Here is a 23,206-nt window from a genome sequence, read left to right as displayed (position 1 = left end):
TTCTGCTTTCAGAGGTCCCACGCGACACCCGCATCCACACCTGCTCACAACGACAGGTGCCCCGCCCCCCGCCCCAAAGGCTCTGGGGAACCCTCCCCGGTGCTTCCCGGCTGGGCGGGAAGGGGGCAGCGCGTTCCGGCTGCAGGGGGGACACCTCTGGCCACCGAGGGCCCCTAACCGACACGTCCAACCACGAGCGGCCCGAGTCGAAGGCGCCCGGGGAAGGCTGGGCGGGGCGGGGCCCTCGGCTGGGGGACGCCTTCGGGGCGGCCCGTGGGCGCGCGGGGGCCGGCACTCACATGTCTCCGGTCGGCGTCGGTGCCGTGCTGGCCCTGGAAGCAGCCCACCAGGCGCTTGTGAGACTGGTGGCACATGGCCCGCACCGCGTCCAGGCGCCGCTCGATCTGGGGGGACATGGGCGGCCGTCAGGGGGGCTCCGAGCGGACAGCCCCCTCCCGGCACAGCCCGCCTCAGCGGGAGAGGCGTCCGCGGTGGGCAGGTCTGGCCACCCCAGCAGGGCTCCCCCCCGACCCTCTGAGCCAGGACGGGACTGTGGACGCCACCCCGGGCCTTACGGGGTGTCCACTGACACCTCCTGCCTCTGCACACTGGGCGCCGGAAGCACCCCACCCCCCGAGTCGTGACGCCCGAACTGTCCCTAGTCACTGTCAGAGCTCCTCTCAGGGCAAAGTCCCCTGGGGGAGAACCACCAACGTCCCTGACACTGAAGGCCTTAGGTTCCTTAAAGGCCGAATCCACCCGCGGGGAGAGGGGACAGTCCCGCCTACAACCGTCCGTCAGAGGGTGGCGGCAGCAAAGCCACACACCTCAGCACCAGCCCCGTGCCAGGCCCGATCTGCACAGGGGCAAAGGAACGGCCCGGCCTGGGGGAGGGGTGGATGCGGGCGAGGGGAGCCCGGGGCCGGGGAGGCGGGTCCAGGGCACTGGAGAAACTGCGTGTCCCCTGCACATGGCCAGGCAGCCCCCCGCACCCAGCCTGCCACCCAGGAGAAACCGAGCAGCGTTTCTAACAAGGGAGACAGACCCCCGCCTGGGAGCAGGCCTCGGCTCCCCGGGCACGTCCTGGGGCGGGGCTGCTGCAGGCTGTGGCGGTGGGAGGCCAGCAGGTGCCACAGAGGCCCCGCTGCGAAGGGGCCGTGTGCGCCCCGAAGCGCCCGGCGTGGGCGGGGACGGGGGCGGCTGGGTGAAGTGAGGTGTGCGAGGGGCTCCGGGCCTCCTGGGGGACGCCCCGGAGTTAGGGACACCTTCCTCTGAGGCATGGGGTGGACAGGCCTGGCCCGGGTGCCCACAGGAGATGCCCTCCCTACGCAGGGGAAAGAGTCTGAGCTCAGGACTTGAGGCCACCCTATGGCCTCATGGTGGAGCTGGCAGATCCGATAACTGCTGCTGAGACCCAAAGTCCCTCAGGACCCCTCGGCCCAGAGCTAAGGAACCGGACTGAGGAGGGAGCAAGGAGTCACGACTCGGGGCCGGAGCCGGGGGCCGTGTCTCGCGGGCGGCAGGGCTGGGCCCACCACGGGCAGCGTCACGGCACCAGGGGAGAGCCCTCGGCCTGCCCAGGGCCCCCGCCCAGGCACGGCGCCAGCGACCGGGCCCCACAAGCAGGACTGCCCGTCTGCCCTCCCGCAGGTGACACCGAGCCTCGCGTGACACGGAGCCTCGCGTGCCCTCCCCCACCGTGCGACGAGACGGCTCCTCTCCCCTCCCCCAGCACGCCGAGGCGGTCCCCTGGGGCTCGGGCGAGTGAGCGAGTGGGCCCTCGCTGCGGACTCCGCCCCGCACGCCCCCAGCAGGGCGTAGGACAAGGGCCGACGCCGTCACCTGTAACAGGTCTTCACTGAGGACTTCCGTTTTCTCGGCTCTGTGGGGAAAAGGTAAAGGTCGGAGTTAGAAACCCGGAAGCGAGAGGCTCACGCGTCTCACCCCGAGGCCGGTGTCGCCCGCCCCCCACCCCCGGCCCGGCAGCTTGAGGCCAGCTCTTCCTCCGAAAGGGGAGATTCCACGTGGAAGTGAAGTCGGCTTTTGTCTCTGGCGTCTTCGGCGGGCGCAAGGACCCCGGGCTCACGGCGCTGCGGGGGCAGACCTCGCGGCTGCGCGGCCGCCCAGGGCGTGCGCCGCGGCGTCTCCGTCCACGCGCACGCGGACAGACGCTCAGGCCGCTCCCCGCCCGGCTGGGCCGCAGGGTGCGGGCATTTCGTTGAGAAACTGATTTCACTGCCTTTGGGTAAACGCCCAGGGCCGAGACGGCCCAGTCGTTGGAGGGACCTCCGGGATGCTTTCTATGGCGGCTGCTCCGACTCACGACCCCAGCATCGGCGCCCAAGGGCTCCGGGCTCCCCACGCCCTCACCAACACGCACCTCGCCCTGCGGTGACGGCCGCCCCAACGGGTACGAGGCCAGACCTCGTGTGGCCTCGCATGCCCAACGGCCACTGTGTGTCTTCCCCGGGGTGCCGCCCCCACCCGCGCCCCCCACAGCGAGGTGGCCGCAACGGCGCACGCACACGCACACACACACACACACACACGCACACGCACACACACCCCACACACCGCACACACCGCACCACCACACACACACCCCCCGCACGGTGGTCCCGTGAGGCGGTGACGGAGCTGGGACGGTCCCTCCGCCTGGCCTGGCGATGTCAGCCTGGCTGAAACCCCACAGGCTGGCCGACACCGGCCCCGGGCGTGGCCGAGGACGTGACTAACGGGTGCCTGGAGCCGGGACAGGGACACACGGCGGAAGCGGCCACAGGGACCGTGAAGCACAGGAGGAAACAGAGCAGCGGCCAAGGGCGCCCGCGGCGGGGGCAGGGGCGGGTGGCAGCCTCGCGCACCTCGGCTGTACGGGGTCCTCGCTGGCGGAGAGGAGCGTGCACGGCCCCGTCTGCCCGCGGGGGGCAGAGCAGCCGGCGAGGCGCGCTTCCGGCAACAGCGACACCCCCGATCGGGGGACAGGGGAGTGTGGCCGTCAGCACCACGACTCCTGCAGTCCGTGAATGACGAACACCCAGGAGAAAGTGCTTTTAAGGGACAAACTGTGACTCTGAGAGGCAACGTACACAGAGACCCCCTCCGGACCGCCAGCCCCGCCTGCCCCAACGCAGTCCAGGCGACAGGGTGCCCGCGCCGCCGGGCCTGCTCGTGGCTCGGCCGGGTCTGTGCTCAACGGCGTGCGAGCCCTGGTCCCTACCGCAGACGGCGACGACTCAGAGCGCCGGCCCGGGCGCCCACACAGGCCCTTCCGTCGGCCCAGACACCGGGGCGCACCGGGGCGCGCCCCCTCGAGCAGCTCCTTCTAACCCGTTAGTAAACGGGGGGCGACACCCTGAGCTTGTCAGGCACCTGAAGACCAGGTGGACAGCGGGCAAAGCGGCCCAGCGCCACGACCGGCGCCCGCGGCGGCGGGTCTGAGCCCCACGCCTCACGTCCAGGCCTGCGGCTTCCGCGAGGGTGTTCTGCTGCGTCGCAGCGGTGGAGCCCGGCGTGCAGGTGTGCGGCGCTGGAAAACAGCCCCTGGGCGCTTCCTGCCGCGGGAGGGAGAACAATGCGGGGCAGGAAGCGCCCGCTCGCCGCTCGGCCGGCCTTTGTTTTTTCCTGTGTGAGGCGCCGGGCAATCTCCCCGGCCACGGCTGATGCCAGCAGGGCTTTTAACGTACTTATCACTTTTCGGTAAAGCACGGATCTTCCCCTCATGATCCCTACAGCCCTTGGAGGGCCCTTGTCCCTGCAGCCAGCAGGCAAGGTCGAGGTCAGCAGGCGTGACGGATCAGCAGGCATGATCGGCAGGCGTGATCGGCAGGCATGATCGGCAGGCGCACCGCCCCAGGCCCAGGGGACAGACGCTCCCATCGCGAGCAGCCCGTCTGAAAGCGCCGAAGCCAGGACACGGTGGCGGGCCCGGGCTGCGCAGGGACCCCCACGGCGGGGGTCCCCACGGCGGGGGTCCGCACCGCACGCTGCAGCCGGGAAGCCCGTTCTCTCTTCCTAGACAGTCGGCCTTGGGTTCAAGAAGCAGCTGCCGGAAGCGGCGGGGCGCCCGAGTCTGGCGAGCAGCCAGAACGTGGAGGCCACGCGGCGCCTGGCCGGCAAGCGCGTCTCCCCTGCAGCGGCCCGCGGCCCCGCCACGCCGGCCCGGCACGCGCCTGCCTCCTTCCTGCGCCCCAGGGACAGGCGGACTGCAGGACGAGACCTGAATAAACGCGACGGGCAACGGGAAGCGTCAGCGACCCTTTCTGCAGAGACCGAGCAACCAGCGTCCAGGCTCACGGGCCGCGCGGCCGCGGCCTCTCCGCTCCGCCGCCGTGGCACGGAGCAGCCGGACGACAAGCGAACGAGGGGACCGAGCTGTGTGCCAAAGACCTTCACTGCAGACCCCGAAGTGTGGTCTCACGCAGTTCTCTGCCCGCCGTGCGCAGGCGAAGCCTCGGCCCTGCCCGTGACCGCCCGGTTCCGCTCGCCCCGACGGGGGCTCCTGCACGCGCCCGACCCGCGTCTCGGGGTGGCGGCTGGCCTGGCGGGCACCCGCAGGAGCTCGCGCTCCTCCCTGCCACCCGGACGGCACACGTGGGCCCGAGCGCCGACGTGACCCTGAAGGTCACGGCTGTGGTCAGGCGACAAGCCCACGCGGGGCCTGGTCCTGCCGGCGCTTTACTGACAGTGCCCCGGACAGTCCCTCGGGCGTGGAAAGATCGCGGAACAAGTCGACTGCAGCTCTGGCCACCTGCCAGCGTGGGCGCAGGGCGGGGGTGGCACGGCCACGTCGCGGCGGCCGGACCCGCAGCTCGGCGTGCGCTTCGCCCTGCTGGGGACCGCGGCGCACGCGGCACTGCCGGTCCTGCTCCAGGGCTCACGAGGCCCGCCGGCCCTCGGCGCCCTCTCTGGACCACACGGCCACCTCCCCGGCGAGCCAGCGGGTGCTGAGTGTGCTTTTCTGGTCTTATCTCAGTGGAGATATCCGTTTCTGGGAAGCAAGCTGAAATCTCCATAATTGGAATTTTAAAATAAAGGCCCCCTCTGACACTTTGTACGTGAAACAATGTTACACGGGCCACTGAGCCATTTAGAAAGTCCTATGAGAGTTTACAGAACTCTAAAGGGAACAGAAAAAACAGTCCGTGCCCAACACGGAGGAGAAAGGGTGTTTGCGAGGGAAAACGGCCCGACAGAAAGTGTCCTGGTAATAACAAGGGCGAAACACATCCCGTAGGGCTGTCCTCTGAATCACTTCCCCGAATGATGGCGTTCCGCCCACACGCTCAGGGTGCCTCTAAGATAAGTAACAATCACGCTTGACTTTCAACAATAACAAAAGCCTCATCAATCAGTCCATGACGAAGATGAATTGTTACATTTTAAAATGAATTGTTACCTTTCAAAATAAACGGAGCTGAGTTTTATCGTTTTCCTACACATGTGAGCCTCCCCCGCGGCTCTTTGTGTGGTCGGCTGGCTCCGTTCCCTGCTGGCTCACGGGACGGAGTCTGCTCGCCAGCCCTGCCCTGACCGCACGCTAAGCCTGCAAGCCCCAGCGACTCCGGCCTGTGGCAGAGGCACAGCTTGAGGGCCACCGCACCCTTGGCGACCCCCCTCTGTGGACTCTGGGGGACTCCGGTCCCGCGCAGCGGCTGCGAGGCCCTGGACACGGCCGAACTCAGATCTCAAACTCCACGTGGGAAACGTTCTGCAAAGTGCCACGGTGAGGACGGCAGACGTGAGCGAGGCCCACGGGGAGGCCGTGGAGGGGCCGGCCCAGCGCCCAGGCGCGGCCGCCGGCGGGGCTGGCCCGAGCCGGCGTGATTCTCCCCAGGGCGCAGGTCCGGGGACGGCAGGCGCACGAGCTTCGCGTTCTCGGCCCGGCTTCCGAGGGCCCGGCGCGTCCCCAGCCCTGTAAACGCAGCCCTGGGCACCGCTCGCTGAACCCGAGAAACAGTCAAAGGATCGAAACGCAGGCGGGGGCGGCGGCCCTCGGCCACCAGGATAAGTGACGGCCCTGAGGAGCTTCAAGATCGACACAGGTGACTCCAGCAGCAAACGAGAGACTATCCCGAAACCTTCAAAACTGCGCTTCGCAAACGCCTCTCTCTCTCCACGATGGTAAACGCTACACAGCTTTAAAAAGCCTTAAAAAGCGCCCGGTGCCAAGAGGCCGGCTCAGCGCGGATCCTGCCGGTTCCTGCAGAGCACGCACCTGGCAGGTGCAGCCCGGTGGGTCCGCGGCCGCCACGCAGCGCGGAAGGAAAGACGCCCACCTGGACAGCCGGGCGCGGCTTCTGCGGGACGGCGGGGGGTTCCGCGTGGAGCCCCCGCAACCTTCCTGCCCTTCTTTAAGGGTCACGGGAACGAACCAGGGCCCCGACGCCACGGCTGGATGGGTGAAAGGTCGCCACAGATGGCTCACAATGGACACCGACTCTCCAATGGGGCTTTCGCTCAGAACGAGGAAACGAGCGAGCGCGGCCACGCAGCCAGCACCGAATGCGACCACGGGCGGCTGCCGCGTGCAGCCAGCCACCGGCCTTGCCATTCGGTTCGTCATTGGACAAACGCTGGCGGGCGCCCTCGCCTGAGCCAGCACGAGTAAGCCACACAGCCCGGCCCTCGGAGCTGCAGGACGCCACGGAAGCCAGCGCCACAGGCTGGGGCATGGGCGTCACAGGCCAGGGCGATGGGGGCCACGGGCCGGGGCGATGGGGGCCACGGGCCGGGGCGTGGGGGCCACGGGCCGGGGCGTGGGGGCCACGGGCCGGGGCGGTGAGGACCCTCTGGGAGCCGAGGGCCAGTGCCTGGCATTGCGAGCCGTGTGCCTGGCATCGTTCCGGGCGCTCTGCAGGAAAGTGTCCCCTTCACGTCCCCAACCACCTCCACGTTACGGAGGAGAGCCCAGGCTCGGAGAAGCTCGGCGACCCACCGCAGGCGGCAGAAAGCACAGGAGGACATCGGACGCCGACCCGGGACCCCTGAGAGGCTGTCTGAAACTAGGGACGGCGTGAGCGCGACCCGGTGAGCTGCGGCGAGCAGCAGACGCTGGATGGTGGTGGGGACGCCGGGCAGAGCAAGCGCGGGACGGGCACGGGGGTGTGCCTGGGGAGGACCGAGCCCGCCCCGCCTGCGCCGGGCGCATGGGGTCTGCGGACGGGCAAAGCAGGGGGCGGAGGGCACGCAGGTGCCCGACGTGGAGCAGGAGGGGGGGTCCCCGTCAGGGGCAGGGGGAGCCGAGCAAGGCCTTCCCGATGCCACCACACAAGTCCCACCGGTCTGAGGGTTTCCATCCCGCCCTCGAAGCCTGCGGTGGGCCCAAGGACTTGGGCGGCAGCGAAGCCCAGACCCACGTGGGGACAGAGGAGCCCGACCGGCCGTCCCACGAGGGGCTGGGCGGGACGAGGTGCGCCGCCAGCTTCCCCGCACCGCTGGCGTTCAGTTGAAGTCGCCCTGGGATGGCTCAGAGTCGGAGCGCGGCCGCTCGGGGGCGGCCGGGACGCTGGGCATGACCCACGGGGACCGTGACTAACACGCTGCAGGGCCCGGTGGATGGGACGCGTGTGCAGAGGACGGACTCCAGCCGTTCCGGAGACAAATGATCCGAACTGAGACGCCGATAGGGGAGAATCGGCGCGAGGTGCCCCGACCCGGGGCGCCGTCCGTCACTTGCCGGCGGGGTGGCAGAGGGGGGCGGGAACGCGGGCAGACAACACGGCCAAGACGCAGCGGCTGAGACGCTTCCGACGCGAACGCCCGACGCCCACCCCGCCGATCCGAGCGCGGGCGACGCCCAGCAGGACAAGCACACACGCAAAATAATAAAAGTAAACACATCAGTGACGAAGCTGGGAGACCAAAGAGGAAACTGAGGGCGAGTCGCCCCCAGGGGGCCCCGGGGAGGGATGGCTGACGGGCTCTCAGAGGCGCCGCGGCCAGCGGATGAGGGAACGGCCCCTCGACAGCGACAGTGACGAAGTCCTGTAGCGAACGTAACTAGTCCTCAGAGATGACGGCAAAGTAACGACGTTTGGGGAGGACGAGGCTGAGTCACCTCCTGATGGCCACAGTCGCGGGGGCGGGGGGCGGGGGGGGCACCCTGGCGTGCGACACCACGCTGAGCCAGGCTGGGGCGGGGACGGCCCTTTGGGAGGGTGGCGAGCCTGTGTTTCCCACGCCCAGTCTGATTAGTCACGGCTGTCTGCACTGCGGGCTGCACCCGACGCCCTGCCCCGGAGGGCGGCAGACGTGAGGCGGTGACAGTGGTGGCGGTGAAGGTCGGGGCAGAGGGGCGGGCCCGTCACCCTCGCCTGGCTGCCGGTCGTGCCCAACCTCACGCCCGCGGCTTCGCCGTGCAGGTGGGGCGGGCGCAGGGAAGCCTGCGAGACGTCACCTGCTTCCCAGGGAAGTCGCGTCCGGGACCGGCAACCGTCGGACTTGGACGTCTGCGCCTCTGAGGTCCCGGGAGGTAGAGACCGAGTCTGGGTGGCGAGGCTGCTGTGCCATTTAGAGTTAACTTTCCCAGCGTTGGCACCACAACCTGACCCTTCGGTCACGCCGGTGGTGACAGTCAAAACGTCTGGAGGTACTGACAAATCGGGGGGAAGGAGGAGCTGCCCCCCACCCCAGTGAAGAAGCTTCTGGTCAATGAAAAGAATCTTCCCAGCTGCCAGCAAGGCACGAAGGTGGGCGCGCTCCGCAGGACGGCCCCGCGACGGCGAGGGCCTCCCGGGTTTTCTCCCGCCATCCCTGCCGACGTGGGTTTGGGGGCGTCCTCCACCCCAGAAGTGGCAGCGCATGAGCAGGCACTCTGCTTCCTGCCTGCAACTCCTGTCGGGCCCCGCTGATCTCCTCGCGTCCGAGGACTCTGCGCCTCCTCCTCCGCAGCCCGCCTTCCGATTTTGTTAGGCGGACGTGGAAGGTTTCTGCGGCTCCTCCCCGCGAGCCGCTGCCCGGCCTCGGACGACAGACGCCGGCGAGAGCTGCACGTGCCTCGGGCGTCCGCGGGGCTCCCGCCTCGCAGGACGCTCCGGACGACTGGCAGCATCGTGTTTCTTAACATCCAGGGATTTAAAGAGCGAATCCTTCTTCCCACCACGTCGGGGGGCTTGAGCGGCGGACACACGAGCACGCGGCTGGCCCAGGGTCCCCGCGGTGGCGGCAGCCGCGCCGTCTGCTGCGCCCACACGGGTGACAGCCGTGTTCCCAAGAACTTACCGAAAATTCCAAATTACGAACTTGGCACAGTGGGGGGGGGGGGCGCACCTGGATCAGGCCGGGGCTCCTGCGGCATTCCGGGCGACTCCGGTGTGCCGCACCCCTGGACAGCGGGGGGCTGGCCTTTTCCTGGCCCGCACGCTCCCACGTGTCTCTCCCCTGCCCCCCACACCCCGGAAGACTGCCCACGGAGGTCTGAGCTCAGAACGCGACCCCCCCCCGCCACGCCCTGCGGGGGGCCAGGGCCAGCGAGAGGCCAGCGGCCTGCGGGGGCCCCGGGCCTGGCCACCACCCACGCCGTGTGGCTCTGGGCAGGCCACGTGACGTCTCTGTGCCTGGGTCCTCACCCCTGGAAACGGGTCTTAGGGTTAAGACATAACACGTGTGCAACTCTCGGGGCGCTCAGAACAGGGTCTTTGCTGCCTCATGACACGGCAGGTAACAGCACAGACTCTGGCTGGAGAGACGCGCAGGCTCTGTGACCCCCAGCCAGGTGCTGACCCTCTCTGTGCCCACGTCTCTCGGCGAACGGGGCGCTCGGGCGGAGTCTGCTGGGCACACGAGCAGCCGAGCCGCACCGGGAGAGGCCGTGCGAGAGCGCCCGGCACACTGCGAGCCTCTGGGGGTGACCGGGGGCGGGGACAGGATGACGTTGAGAGTGGGGGACCCGCACGGGGGGCGGCGGGGGAGGGGCGGGGTCAGAGGGCACGGGACAGGCGCAGGCGCGAGCAGGCCCCAGCGACGTGGTGCGGATGGGGAGTTAGAGCCAGGGAGGGTCCCCAGCTCTGCCCCGAGGGGCAGGACCATAACGCTCTTCCCCTAGAGGGACGGCTGGGGGCCCCAAGGGCGCGGGCCGAGCTGAGGGTGAGGGTCTGCGGCCGTGAGGTGGCCGTCCCAGGGAGCTCTGGCCCCACGGTAGGGGCACGTGGACGGGGTCAGAGTGTGCGTGACAAGCAGTGAGCATGGCTGGGGGTTTGCCCGGAACACAGACCCTGCAGAGAGGGGGCGGAAGCCGTGGGACCGCCCTGGACAAAGCCACAGCTCTCCTGGGGACAGGGGAGTCCGCAGGGAGGGGAGGGAGCCAGGCATGGGCAGCTGTGAGGTGAGGACAGGTGACCGGTGGAAAGGCAGCCGTGGCCGCGGGGACAGGACAGTGTGAGCAGAGCCGCCGCTGGACCAAGCCGCCGGGCTGCGGGGCGTGGGGGAGCCGGAGCAGCCAGGCCGCGGGCAGGAGGGAGCCGATGGGTTGCTGGGCAGGAAGAGCCCGGGCAGCCCCGCCGTGGCACAGGTGGGGACGGGGCCCGACGGGGAGCCACGGTGACTGTGGACGCTCGAGTGCAGAAAAGCCAGGAGGGCCACTCACAGCTCCCCTGGGAGCCGCCGGGCAGGACGTGGCCCTTGCGGGGCACGCGCCCCTTACTGTGCTCCTGGAGGGCCCGACGGGGGTGCGATCGCACGCCCCTCGCACGAGCACGACACTGCCATCAGCAGTGGCAGCTGCGCGTGACGCCGGGGAGTCTAAAGAAGGGACGAGAAAGAAATCTGACACGAGTAACAGGGACGAAGAAAGGGAGGCACGTCACAGCCAGGACGACGGCCGCAGCAGAGTCCGAGAGGGCGCGAAGCCCCTGTCGCCAAACGAGCTGTACAGTAACCAGCGTGTGCGCGGATATCAACGTCACCCGCGGTCACCAAGGAAACCCACCAGGACGACGGCAGGATGCTCAGGACGCCCCGGGACGCTCCGTGCCCGCACGGCCGGGCTCGGAGGCCACAGACCGCCACGCCCGGGCCCCACGCGGCGCCCTCAGACCCGGGCCGCGGCAGGCGCCAACGACCGTGTGAATGAACGCGCCAAATACCCAGGTGAATTTCTCTAGGAATTAGAAAGCAGGCGATACCAAATTTTATTTTTATACAAAAACAGGAGAGAATAACTGAAAAAGAGAAGCTACAGGAGACTGGTCGACCAGACGTAAACCACGTCGCAGCTCAGCAACCCTTAAACAGTGTAACAGGGGCACGACCGTCAGCCGGGAGCACACGCACGTGGCACACACGCACACACACACAAACACGTGCAGCACACATACACGTGCATGCACGCACACATGCAAACGTGTGCGGCACACACGCACACGCACAAACACATGTGCATGCATGCACACACACGCAAACACGTGCAAACACGTGTGCATGCATGCACACACAAACGCACACGGCACACACGCACACACACAAACACATGCAAACACGCGTGAGCATGCACGCACACACACACCGTGCCGGAGAGGAAGCCCAACAGAAAAAGGAGACACAGGAACCACGTTTTAGAAAGGGAGAAGCTTATAAATCCACGCACGGTGAAGGGCCATCGTCACCGGCTCAGTGAATGGCACCCGAGCACTCTCACCTGCTCTCTCTGCTTCGCCCCAAACACTGTGTGTTAAATGTCTTTGACTCCACGTGCGACACGGTCACCTCAGGCCCGCTGCCCCTGCCTGCCCCCGCCCCCCGCCTGCCCCCGCCCCCCGCCGCCCAACCCCGAAGCACCACCTCGGCTGTCTCGACCTCTGTGTTTCCAGTCGTGGCCGGTCACGTGTTTGAGACCTGCCCTGTCGGGAAGGTGCGGGGAGGGGGGGGTGCCACAGGTCCCGGCAGCGACGAGGGCCCCAAGAGGCCCCGAGAGGAGATGACGTGTCCATGAAAATGAAAAGCCCCGCTGCGGGAGACGCCGCCGTGACGATGCCCGACAGAACTGTCTGTTTCGGGGAGCGGGCGTCGGCCTGACCGAGGCCGAGGGGACCGAGGGTGCTGGCGCTGAAGCTGTGTGGGCCTCGGGGCGCCAGCCGACGCCCCCCTCGGAGGGGGCGGCGGCCAGGACTTGCGAACGAGGCCCAGTCGCTCCCAACGTCGGGATGTGTGCGTCTACACACGGCCACTCGCTACCCAGCGAACCTGAAATAACTGCTGGACGGAATTTTTCTGCTCTGAAGCATCGGGTACGGCTGCCTTTTTCTAGTTTATTGACAAGAAGGATTAAGTTAAAAAGTGCAGCTTTCGGTGTCTGACTTTCCGAGTATTTTCCTTTCTTCTCGGAATTCGCTGTCACCTGCATCTCCACCTGTCAGCTGTCTAGACTGCTCAGGTGTCACGTGTCGGAGGCCATCGTGGGAGCCCAGCGTGTGCCACAGCCAGCGAGGCAGAGGCTCCAGCCCGCCTCCCCAGGGCACGGCGGCCGCGCCGGCCCGGCGAAGTCCGAGCGGGTGGACTTCCACGCGGTCACACCGGCAGGTGACAGACGGGTGGCTGGCTCCTGCTGACAGGAATCTCTGCGCGGTTCTGAACACTCGCTTACGTAAACACTTGTGTTCGTCTGCACACCTGCTGACCGTCTACGACCCCTGACTCAGGCTCCTCGGGGAGCGTAAGCCTGGCTCACCCGCCCCGGAGAGCACTGGGCACGGCAGGAGAGAAGCTGAGGAAACGCTGAAGGCGAGATCGAGCCGCCTGGACCAGGAGGCGTCTCCGACAAGCCAGGCACCGAGAAGCACTGCGGGAAACGAGGGGCCCATGCTCGGCCCCACTGACCACGGGGAAGTCGGCTATGCAAATAATCGACCAGCTGTCATCACCGTGAAAGGTCGTGAAAGGCTGAGACCGGGGGCACGAGCCTCACAACCTGCAGGGCGAGGTGAGCTGATTATCGTTTCTGGTCCTTTGCTGCCAAGAGGCTCTCCCGCGTCAAAGGCAGGTGTTCACGTAAACCACAGGTCGGGCTCTCGACGACCTCTCCTCCCCTGAGACTCGCGGCGAGCCCACCCCGGGCCGAGTGTGCCGTCCTCCACCCTGCGTTCCTCAGGGTGTGCACCCGGAACGAGAGTGCCACCCCGTTACCCTACGCGCACGCATCGGTCAAGACGCGGCTTGGGCATGTCTTCACGGACACCTACCGACCCTCTGCTGAAAGGCATACGACTGGCTACGTTCAAACTCTGTCTGCCCCCCGCCCGAGTTCCTAGAGAGGGCCACGTGTTTAACCCCAGCCTCTACCTTTGAGGGGTCCCCAGTAAACACTTGTTGAACTGAACTGGTAATCGAACGATGAAACTGACAACTGAACGTTAACTCGATTACGTAACCAAACGCCACCCACAGAAAACGCGCCCCGGAAGGAAACACAGATAAAAGGACCCTTCACTCCAACCTCAGCGGAGGGAAATAGAACTGGCAGCGCGTTTCTGAAAAGGCGAAAACCGAAGGCGCCGAAGGCGCGGCTGAGCTGCCGGCCACCGCGAGGTGCAGTTGGGCGGGTGGCCGGCCACGCCCTTCCTGTGCTGTGACCCGCTGGCCAGCACTGCCCTGTTGGAAGGCGACTGGGCCGGGCCGTGACTACACCCACGTTAACTGCCCACAAACGTCAGGATCCTCAACTCCGGGGAATTAATGAGGAAACAAGTCATTTAGAGGGTAACGGCCACACGCCCTGAGGCGGTGACCAGCCCCGTCGAAAGCAAGGGGAGGGCTCCGGGTCCCTCTGCGGGGTGCAGAGCGCCTCACGCTGGCAAAGCCGGAGGGAAGACGACCGTGAGTCCGAGGGGAAAAGAACACAAGCCTGAACGGAAGCGAGGGCCGAGACCGGGTCGAGAGGTTCGAAGGAGGCGGAACCGCCACGTCCCGGTGAGACTCCGGGCAGAGAGACCACGCGGGAGGGAGGGGGCCCGACGGGGGGCCGGGCGGGCGTGGTGGCACCCCGGTGGCGTGGAGGGCCAGCCGGTAAGAGCACGGGCTCCGCGGGCCACACGGCGGCTCTTGGCGGCCGCACCGCGGCTGCCGTGCGCCAGCTGCACCCCCCGCCCCCACAGAGCGGCGGAGGACGGGGTCCGGCCTGCGGGCTGATTTGGGGATGTATTTCAGCAGGACATTTACGTGGCGACATTCAAGACAAAGACCAACCTAGGGAAACCAGGGCCGGAGACATAAAAGTGGGGCGCCAGCCAGGAGGGGGGCGGTGGGGCTGAGGCCGCCCGGGGCACGGGTCCGAGGAGGGGGGCCATGACGGGCACTCCCGTCCTCACGAGGGCAAACAGGCAGGGCCACGTCGGGCCGCTGCGGGCCTGCGAAGGCGGACACGTCACGCGCTAAGCCGCCTGAGCCAAACTGCCACAGAGCAGGCTCTCGTTTTAACGCGGGGCCGGTGTTCCCTTTCCCAGGATGGATAACCTTGAAGTTCTGAGTTCGTAGCTGAAAGAGAAACCCTCCCACGAGTCTCAGAAAACCAGGAAAATGGGCTAAAAATTAAGGCAATTCCAAAATAAAGTGCCGATCAACTTCACCTTTTCTATTTTTATTACAAAACATTCACTCGTAAATCACGCGGCATATGCGTAAAGCAGGACGAACGGCCACAAAGCCGGCATCCCCGCCCCATCTCAGAAGGCCAGTCCCGAACACGGCCGCCCGCGCGCCACGAGGATCGGTCTCCGGACTAGCGGTCGAGCGGGCAGCCCAGGGCCCCCGCCCCATCTCAGAAGGCCAGTCCCGAACACAGCCGCCCGCGCGCCACGAGGACCGGTCTCCGGACCAGCGGTCAGAGCGGGCAGCCCCGGGCCACAGAACCTGCACGCTCATTTTCTTTGGCTTACACGGCGGTGTTTTGTTTTGTTTTGTTTTGTTTCCTTTTCACTTGACAACATTTAAAAATACCAAGAAACTTCACGTGGAAATGAGCGTCCTGGAGTGTCATTAAAAACGGGAACCCACGAACGTGTACCCACGTTCGCCATGGCAACGAGTAGCCGGAGCCGAGAGCAGACTCCCCCTTTAAGGGACACGGGCCCACGGGCTAGCATGGCCCCGGCCACTGCCTGCGGTCCCACCCCGCCCCCATTCACACCTGACCGGTCACGGCAGTGGGCGGCCCCCGCTCACAGGACTAATTGTGGTTTCCAGCTTAGGAGTACAGGAAACATTATTTAAAGTGAAAAAATTCACAATAGACACCTTACTAGAAGTAAGACAGGTCCATAACCCCTTATCCACCCTTTCAAAATTTAAAAAGGTTTTTTAATGACATTTGGCCACAAAACTTGACCTGAAATAACATGAAGCCACTTATAAGCTCTGTGAATTCCATTTAGTGCAATACTTTCACGTTTGTCTAGGGAAACAGTAACGGGTCTGCCGGAGGGCGGCCCCGGCCCCCCGCGAGACGGCACGTACCCCTCCTCTCCACTCTGAACATCGCTGGAGTCTGGAACTCACGTGGCCCCCATGGTTCTAGCTAAAGGCCTGTGGGCCGGCTGCCGTTTTACTACCTGCGTGTTAAGCACATACGCATGCACACGCGCACACGCACGGCCGCCAGGAGTTTCAGGTGCATTCGCACTTGGTCGAGTGCCGGGCCATCTACCTACGTTTGAGAAACAGAAGCAGAAAGGCGTCTGCGAACAACGCCTTCCCTCGGACAAGGCCTTGGGGTGCGGCCGATCCCAGAACCTGCGCCTGACCCCTTAAACCCCGGGCATCTGCCGCGTGCCCGCGGCAGCCACCAAAGCCACCCCGAGTGCAGCGGCAGCGGCTGCACCCTCGAAGGGCATGCGCTGTGGCCGCCTCCGCCCGGGGATTCGCTCCCGTGCACGACGGGTAGTCGCTCAGCTACCAGCGCCCCGACTTTCTAGGATCGATTACAGGGAGAGGGGTGACCGGGCCCCGGGTGTCAGATCCGGGAGGAGCTGCCGAGCCATCAACGGCTTCCGCCGCACTCTGCGGGGGCTGGTAGGGTACGCCACAGTCGAAGCCGGCCAGCCACCCCCCTTCTCAGAAATGCTGTACGGAGCCCCCCAGAAAAGGCAGAACAGAACCGTGGTGGGCGCAGCGTGGGATGCGGGCTGCAGGAGACGCTGTCCCGGGAGAGGCGCAGGCGCTGGGCTGGCCGCGAGGATCCCTGCCCCTCCGCGGACTGGGCTAGCTCAGGGCTAGCTCAGGGGGTACCAAGTCCCCCGCCCTGAGCAGGAGGAGGTCACCTGATCTGTGACGGGGGTGGGGCCCCAGCCCGGCGGGCCAGCTGCCACTCACTGCTGGGGAGCGCCAGACAGCCCGGTCTGCCAAGATGTTAGATGCTGGAAATCCGGGTTCTTGTGTGAAAACTGAAAACTTTTAAATACGGGCCAGTGGTCATTCAGAATACACAGGTACGTAGGGAATGGGTCCGGGGACAGGCACCCGTGTCGGCCCGCAGGCCGGCAGCGAGGCCCTTGGGTCCTGCTGACCCACTGCCCCGGGACCTGCAGCGGCTGGCCACGGCTCTCGACCTCGGCACCGCTGACCCCGGGGCCAGCGCTCTCTGCTGGGGGCCGTCCTGTGCGCTCGGGGTGTTCAGCAGCATCCTGGCCTCTGACCTCATGGCCACCAAAACTGCTGCGGCCATCGCCAGTGTCAGCCGGGGTGACGCCACCCGGTACGCACCGCCAGGCGGAAGCCACGTCCAGCGCTTTGCCCCCGCGTCGTCCGGAGGCGCCCTCGTGACTCACACACGATCTCACGGAGCGGCTGCCCCGTGCGGCGCGGCCTCACGGCCTCTTCAGGATGGGGAGCCACAGCCGCCGTCGGCTTCCTCGTCGTTAAAGCGGGAACAACGTCACCTCCTAGAGCCACCGGGAGCCCGAGGGGCGGTTTACGCGAAGCCCCTGGCCCGGCAGCTCCTGAGCGCCGGTCCTCCAGGGACAGGCAGCCGGGAGCCCGGCCCACGTGTAGCCTCGGCCAGCTCTGAGCCGCGGGAACCTAGCGAGCCGGTCCTCCTCCTTTACCAGACAGGAAGGCCACCAGGAGCCAGGGACCAAGCCGGGCGCTCGGTGAACCGACCGCCGCAGAAAGGCGGGTGGCTGCAACAGGCGTCCGTGCGGCCGGGGCAGCACCAGCGAGCTCGCCGAGGGGGACGGCCATCGCGGCAGGGTCAGCCAGGTGCAGGAAGACGCGGCCAAGGCAGGGGTCGCCGCCGCCAGGGCCTCGGGACAGCGACAGCAGCTGGTGATGCGCTGGCCGAACCCCGCCGCCGCTGCTCAGCCCAGCGCCCCGTGGCCGCCCAGCCTGCCTCGGACGCCCTCCCATGGCCTTCGCAGCCCAGGCTCCAGGCTTCCGGCCCACGGCCCCTGCCGACCCCACCGGCCTGGCCCCGTCAGGCATCTGCATCTGCGACTCCGGCGCATCTAAGGGCGACTCGCCCGGAAAGGCCTCTCCAGCCTCCAGGGAGCACTGCGCCCCAGGGGGAACCGCCGGCCGGGGACGCGGCTTCCCGAGGCCCCTAGGGTGACGGCCCTCCCCAGTGGCCCCTCAGGCACCCTCCCACGACGCTCCGACCTCACGACCAGACAGACCGTCTCGGGCTTCTCATCCTGTGCGCCCACCCCCGACTCAGGCATCGACCCCCCAAACCACCCACATCCGCTGCATTCTCTTCCCCAAGTGTTTTCAAGAAACAGAACGCCCTTCCTCAGCGGGACGAGACGGACATGACAGGACGGCTCCTGCTCGCTGACCAGCACCCCTGCCCCGCCCGCAGGTGCAGCGCCCTGCCGTCCCTGGGGAGCCCGGCGCGCCCGCCCTCGTCCGCGTGCTGGGGTTTGGCGGGCGCCCCTCCCTTCTCCAGGCCGGCGCGCGTGGCCCCGTCAGATGCTTCCTGAGTTAGGCCAGGGGCTCTGGCCACAGGGGCCGGGAGTTCTCTCGCTCCCTCGGGGCCCTGAACTAGGGACACTGCGAGACGGGGGGCCTCCCCGCGGACACAGGGTGGGTCCCCGGGGCCGGCCGGGTCTGCGGCCACTCTACGTGCACACGCTTCGGGCACATGTGAGCTGACGCTCAGCTTCGCTTAGGGTGGACGGACCTGGGTTTCCTCACAGCCCAGAGACCTGAAGGCAGCGCTCGACGGGGAGGAGACCGTGGCTCACCTCCCTCCACCCAGAGCCGGGTTCTGCTCTGTGCGCCGCTGTCCCTCCGTAAGCGCGCGTCTCGGGGTACACGACCTTTCCGTGCTCGCCGACCTCTCCCGCGGAGGCACCGGCCCTTCCCTGCCTCACTCGGTGGCACCCAGTTTCCACGCACCAAGTGCCTGCGGAAGGCAGGCAGGCCAAAGGCACCTTCCCGCTCCTCTCCTTAAGGACACCCCAAGCACCCCGGAACCCTTGCCCCTGGGCCACGCAGAGTGTCTCACCCGCTCACGGCACACAAGCTGCGTGGAGAGAACACGCCCCTGATTCTCCCACGTGTCCGTCCCACGGAGCCTCGCTGTGAGGTTACCCACAGGTCCTCACTCGGGTGAGCGAACGCCTCCCTGCCGGACACGGCCACAACGCCACAGCCTGACAACACCCCGATGGGCCCGCCAGCGCACCCATGACTGCGCCCGCCACGGCCGGCGGGGGGGCCCCTTCTCCTCCTAGCCGTCGTCTTGACCCAAACACGCCGGATCCTGACGCTGCTGCCCGCCCACCGCCTGCCTCCACAGAACATGCCGGGCTCTCTCCCGCCTTCGTTTTCCCTTTACACTTAGGTGGAAGAAAGCACAAATCTATCTAGGAAACCGGCAGCAGCAAAGCGACAGTTCTGACTCCGGGTGCACGACTGCCACACCCCTAACAGCTCCGTAACAGCTTCGGCTTCCACCGGGGCAGCTCGCAATAAAGACTTCCAAACAGCCAAAGGTCAGGCCCAGAACTACAGTCCGAGGGTGAATCACCGTCCCCTCCGACCAGTTTTCGTTTTCCCACGCTTGGGCCTGCACCACCGGGGCGATCTGGGGACACGTGGGCCGACACGCTCTGGGGCACCTGCCGCGGGAGAGGAAGCAGGGCCCACGCGGGACCCGGGGGAGAGGGCCGCAGCCCCCCCCCCTCACGGAGAAGGTGGACGGGCACACGACGGCGACGCCGGTGCGAGGCGGGAGCACCCGCCGGGACGGCCGGTCCACGCGGAGCGCCGCGCGGGGCCTCTCGGGGGCACGGGCGCCGCGGCAGACCGCGAGAACGCACGGGACGTGGCTCCCGGGCAGCCGCCGCGGCGGCAGGCGGGCCCGAGTTCCGGGTAGAGGCTGAGTGGGGGGAAAGCCCGGCCGCTGCAAACGGAAAGTATGGCTGGAATTTAGAAGTGTGCACAAGGAGCTGCCACTCAGGGAGCCGGGGCCGCAGAGACCCGCGGCGGCTTTGCGGCGCTCAGGACCGCCGACCTCTGCTGAGGGGCACACGCCCTCGCCCGACGCGGTGCGCCACCCGGCCCAAGCGGCGACCTGGCACACGTGCCTTCCCACGCGCTGAATGCTGACCCCGCGACCCACGTCCCTGGGAGCCCTGCAGGGCTGAAAACTCGCCAGGGATTATATATAACCCGTCTGCGGGTTCGCGGTCGAGACACTGGCCCCCACCACCACTCTGCTCACCGCCCGCTCAGGGTCCTACCATTTTCCTAGAAACAGGAAGGTTTGTGCATCTAGGCTTTAGGGGACAGGGACAAAATCTGGAAAGAGGAAAAATGCCGCCCCCCCCCCCCAGCTAACAGGGCGGGGTACCAAAGAATTAAACAACTGAACTAAGCAAAAAGCTGAGGGAAACGAAACAGTGAAAACCAAATTTAGAAAACTCAAGAGGAAGTAAAAGTATTTTCACACACACAAAACGAAGAAGTCCCCCCACCCCCACCCCCACCGCCGGGCGCTCTGGCCAAGATGAACGCCCCCGTTCACGGAGGAGAAAGCCGTGAAAACGTCAGCTTTCCCGGCCGGGCGCAGAGTGCGCCGTCCACTGGCACGGCCGGCGAGCGGCCGGGAAGCTCGCAGATCCCACGGCGCGTGACGGCCACCAGGAGGCGGCCCGGACCAGGAGCCACGCCTGTCCCAGCACGGGCGGCACCGCAGGTCCGGGCTGTCGCTGCGGAATCGGGCGTGACGAGGACGCGCGGCGGCAGGTGCGCGCCGGGGTCCCGGGGGGCCGCCCCCTAAGGCCCACGCCCGCCTCACCGCCGAGCCGCGCACCTGAAGCCCACCCGGCCCTGCTCGTCGACTGCAATCGAGAACCGACGCCTGAAAGAGCAAACGCAGAAACGCCGGCAGCGGCGCCTTCGTGCCAAAGCGATTACGTTTCGAACCAGTGGCCGCGCCAGGGCAGCGGGGGGAGGCGGGGCGCCGCGTCGCCCCCATGCGGGGGGCCGCGGCTGGGAAGCGCCTGGCCGGGGCGAGCGGGGCGAGGCGCCCGTCCCCGCGCCGGCCCCGCGCCCCGCGCCCCGCGCACGGCGGCGCCGTCCCGGCCCCGCAGGCGCGTGCGGGGGGCCGGCGCGGGGGCCCGGCGCGGGGGCCCGGGCGGCAGGGCCGGGGCGGCGCGGGCCTCGCGGGGCGCGGCCCCGGGACCCCCCCCCCGCCCGCACTCGCCTGCCCACGGTCTGGTTGGCCAGCTGTTTCATGCGGTTGAACTGCTTCTTCATGGCGGCGACGGGCGCGGGGCGCGCGGGGCGCGGACGGCCTGCGGCTCCCCTCGCCTCCGCGGGCGGCGGCTGCGGCTTGCGGCCCGGCCCGCCCCCCGCGCGTCACTTCCAGCGGCGCCGCCCGGCCCGACGCACGCCGGCGGCCCCGCGCCCCGCCCCGGCCCCGCGCCCCGCGCCCCGCCCCGGCCCCGCCCCGGCCGCGGGCGCGCACGCGCCGGCCGCGCGCCCCCTCTGCCCCTGACGGAAAGGAGGTGGCGCGGAAGTCCCCGAGTGCCGTTCGGGGCGGCGCCTGGGGCGCGCGGACGGGCGCTGGGGCTCCCCGGACAGCGCGGCGAGGGCCCCGGGTCCCGCCGCGGCGTCCCCGGGCGCCCCGCCCCCGCGCGGCGTTGCCTGGCAACGCGTCCCCACGCGCCGCGGCCCAGCCCCGCGCGCGCGGTGCCTCCGGGACCCTGGGCTGCGCCGCCCGATGGCCCTGCGCGCTCCGGTCGCAGCGGGCCGGCTCCGTCCCGGGGCCCGCAGCCGCGTCCTCCTGCCCGGGCGGCCTTGGCGCGGGCTCGGCCGTTCCCTGGGGCGCGCGCGCGGCGGCCTGGCCTCCTGCGCGGGCCTCAGCTCTAAGATGTGCTGATGAAGGGCCCCGAAAACAGGCGAGAGTCACCTGCCTCCAAGGGGAGGGAGGTCGAAGCCGCTCAGGCGACCTTAAGGTCAGAAGGAGAGACTTGAAACTCCTTGCTGCGATCTAGAACAGAAGGACCGAACTTCAGAGGTTCAGATAAAGCCGCAAACTGCTGGTCAGCGACGTAGAAATTAATCTTCTTAACGGAAAACGGATTGTGCTAAAAACGCCAGTTGCTGGAGCTGCGGCCATCGCTCGCCAGATTCTGCAGCTGGCGTCATACGGTCAACACCCGCATCGCCTTTACCGGGTCATGATGTCAACCGCCATGCTTCAGGTTGCAACAGAGATGACATGACCTTGCTGTCCCGGTTTCATCCAAACAAGAAATAAACAGATTGTCCAACGAAGTTCCAAGGCTCGAGGCTGAAGGGGCATTTCGCTCAGACTTCCCCAGAGCCAGGACCAAACAGCTCGGATCTCAGCGAGTTCTACAAACTGCAGAACACCCTCGAGGAACCGAGACAGACCCGAAGTAAGGAAGTTGATGACCATCGACTTGAAATAGCAGTATTGCAAAATGTTCATCAGCAGATACTGGCGGAAATAAATCGCAGGCGTCAAGAAAAAAATAAACGACTATGAAGAAAGGATGGTAGGACTGGAAAACCATGACAGTAGAGGGGGGCTGGAGAGTCCGAGTAACGGATGACTCCAAAATTCATGATCTGCAAAAAATGATTCAAATTCTACAGACTGAACAAGAAGAGTCTACAAGGGAAATCGAAGAACTTAAAGATGGAATAAAATACATAAGTAAAAAATTATCTTGTGCAGAAAACGAGAGAGATGTTGTAAGGTGAGAATAAGACCAGATAGATGAAGAAAAGAAATAAAAGGACTGACGAATGTGAATTGAAGCCTATGTCACAAAACAAAGTGACATTGTCACAGAAAAGGAACAGGTTCTTCCAGTGGCGGAAGTGGTCCACCCACAACAAGCACCACCTGACACTAAACATGAAATTTGGGACTGACAGTGGCCTCAACCAGGATGACAGTCTCATCGACAGCAACCTGAAACTTAAAGAATGAGTTCAAGTTTTAGAAAAAGAAAATTCATTATGAGGTCAAGGAATGGAAGAACTTCACCTATCACTTTTAAAGTTGAACAATGGGAGTGAAGTAATTAAAAGTACAGCTACAGGAGACATGAATTCAGATTCAGGAGTAAGTCGTTTAAGATGTAACTTGGAGGCCAAGGACCAAAAGACTCAGACAGCTGAGTTAGGTGACTCGGGCAAACAGAACCTAGAACCTGCGAAGCACATGGTTTTGATGAAAGATCAGCTATCATAACAACAAAGTGAAGGGGGCAGCTTCATCAGTGAACTAAAACAAGCTCCAGTTGGTGAAAGAAAGAGGGTTCATCAGCTAGAAGATGGTAAAAGTGAACGTTACAAAAGAATTAGATGTGCAGAAAGAGAATTCGAAGTGAATTGGCTGTTAATGATTTGTATTTAACCAAACAGAAGCTTGAGGATAAAATAGCAGATTCAGTACATCAGCTAAATCAGTCATAAAAATGTAATAAGAAGGAGAACTCTGAACTTAAGGGACATTAAGATTCTTTCTAGAATCAAGACTAATTTAACTCGGGCTCTTAGTCAAGACTCTAGCAGTGGTTCAAAGGATAACTTACCTAAACAAGGGAAAGCAAAGTTAGAAACGTAAGCAAAATCTTTCAGAAATGGAACGGCTCAGTGACAATTTAAACAAAGTTGCTTTTGATCAAAAAAGGAAAATGAAAAGTTGGTCTTGGCACTTGAAGATGTAAGACACCAGTTGGAACAGTCTATCGTTGATACCATTCAATTCCCTGGGGGTTGGGGGGGGGAACACTAT

At 65.8% G+C, this 23,206-nt stretch overlaps 1 protein-coding gene across 3 annotated transcripts in view; it reads right to left on the bottom strand.

Moving 5' to 3' along the window:
- Window positions 1-20,765, bottom strand: part of ARHGAP17 (Rho GTPase activating protein 17) — a 50,678-nt gene extending 29,913 nt beyond the window's left edge. For all 3 annotated transcript variants that reach the window (XM_036225648.1, XM_036225650.1, XM_036225649.1), the window contains exons 1-3: window positions 20,636-20,765; window positions 1,843-1,882; window positions 300-404 (exon numbers count right to left, since the gene is read on the bottom strand). In XM_036225648.1, coding sequence (XP_036081541.1) covers window positions 300-404; window positions 1,843-1,882; window positions 20,636-20,688 — 198 coding nt within the window. In that variant the 5' untranslated portion in view covers window positions 20,689-20,765. The remainder of the gene's footprint in view (window positions 1-299; window positions 405-1,842; window positions 1,883-20,635) is intronic.
- Between the last annotated feature and the right edge of the window lie 2,441 nt (window positions 20,766-23,206).

This window comes from Rousettus aegyptiacus, unplaced genomic scaffold (assembly GCF_014176215.1).
Source record: "Rousettus aegyptiacus isolate mRouAeg1 unplaced genomic scaffold, mRouAeg1.p scaffold_m13_p_8, whole genome shotgun sequence".
Lineage (NCBI taxonomy): Eukaryota > Metazoa > Chordata > Mammalia > Chiroptera > Pteropodidae > Rousettus > Rousettus aegyptiacus.
This window is presented reverse-complemented; position numbering and strand designations above follow the sequence as displayed.